General features: G+C 64.4%; 1 protein-coding gene across 1 annotated transcript in view; it reads left to right on the plus strand.

Moving 5' to 3' along the window:
* Positions 1-251: 251 nt before the first annotated feature.
* The window catches only part of LOC104496304 (sodium-dependent phosphate transport protein 2A-like), a gene marked incomplete at both ends in the record, with an annotated part of 4038 nt that continues 3865 nt past the window's right edge, over positions 252-424 (plus strand). Inside the window, 1 exon segment of the mRNA XM_010139392.1 lies at positions 252-380. Within this exon segment, the coding sequence (XP_010137694.1) occupies positions 252-380 (129 nt within the window).

Genomic DNA, 424 nt, shown 5'->3' on the forward strand with positions numbered 1-424 from the left:
CCCAGCGTGGTGGGCTGCCTGCCGGCGGGGGAGATCCTCAGCTCCCCAGGGTGCTGCCTGCAGAAGCGAGGGGCCACGGGGGTGGTCAGCACACAGTGTTCCAGGGCGGGAGGAGATGGAGAGTGGTGGCACAGCTGGTGCATGAGCCCTGTCTTGCTGGTGGCACGGGAAGATGGCAGAGGGCTGTGGGAGTCCAGGGAGACAGGGCCATGCCAGGGCTGGAGTTTAACCATCTCTCTTGTCTTGCGCAGAGCTGGGGTGCTGGGCTGGGGTCCAGTCCATCTGTGTCTCCCTTCTCAAGGTGCCCCTGATGTTCGGGTTCCTGTACCTCTTCGTATGCTCCCTGGACGTGCTCAGCTCTGCCTTCCAGCTGGCCGGAGGTAGGGTGGTGGTGGCACCTGCGTGGCTGGTGGCAACCACTGTA

The sequence above is a fragment of the Buceros rhinoceros genome, unplaced genomic scaffold (genome assembly GCF_000710305.1).
Source record: "Buceros rhinoceros silvestris isolate BGI_N320 unplaced genomic scaffold, ASM71030v1 scaffold20757, whole genome shotgun sequence".
Lineage (NCBI taxonomy): Eukaryota > Metazoa > Chordata > Aves > Bucerotiformes > Bucerotidae > Buceros > Buceros rhinoceros.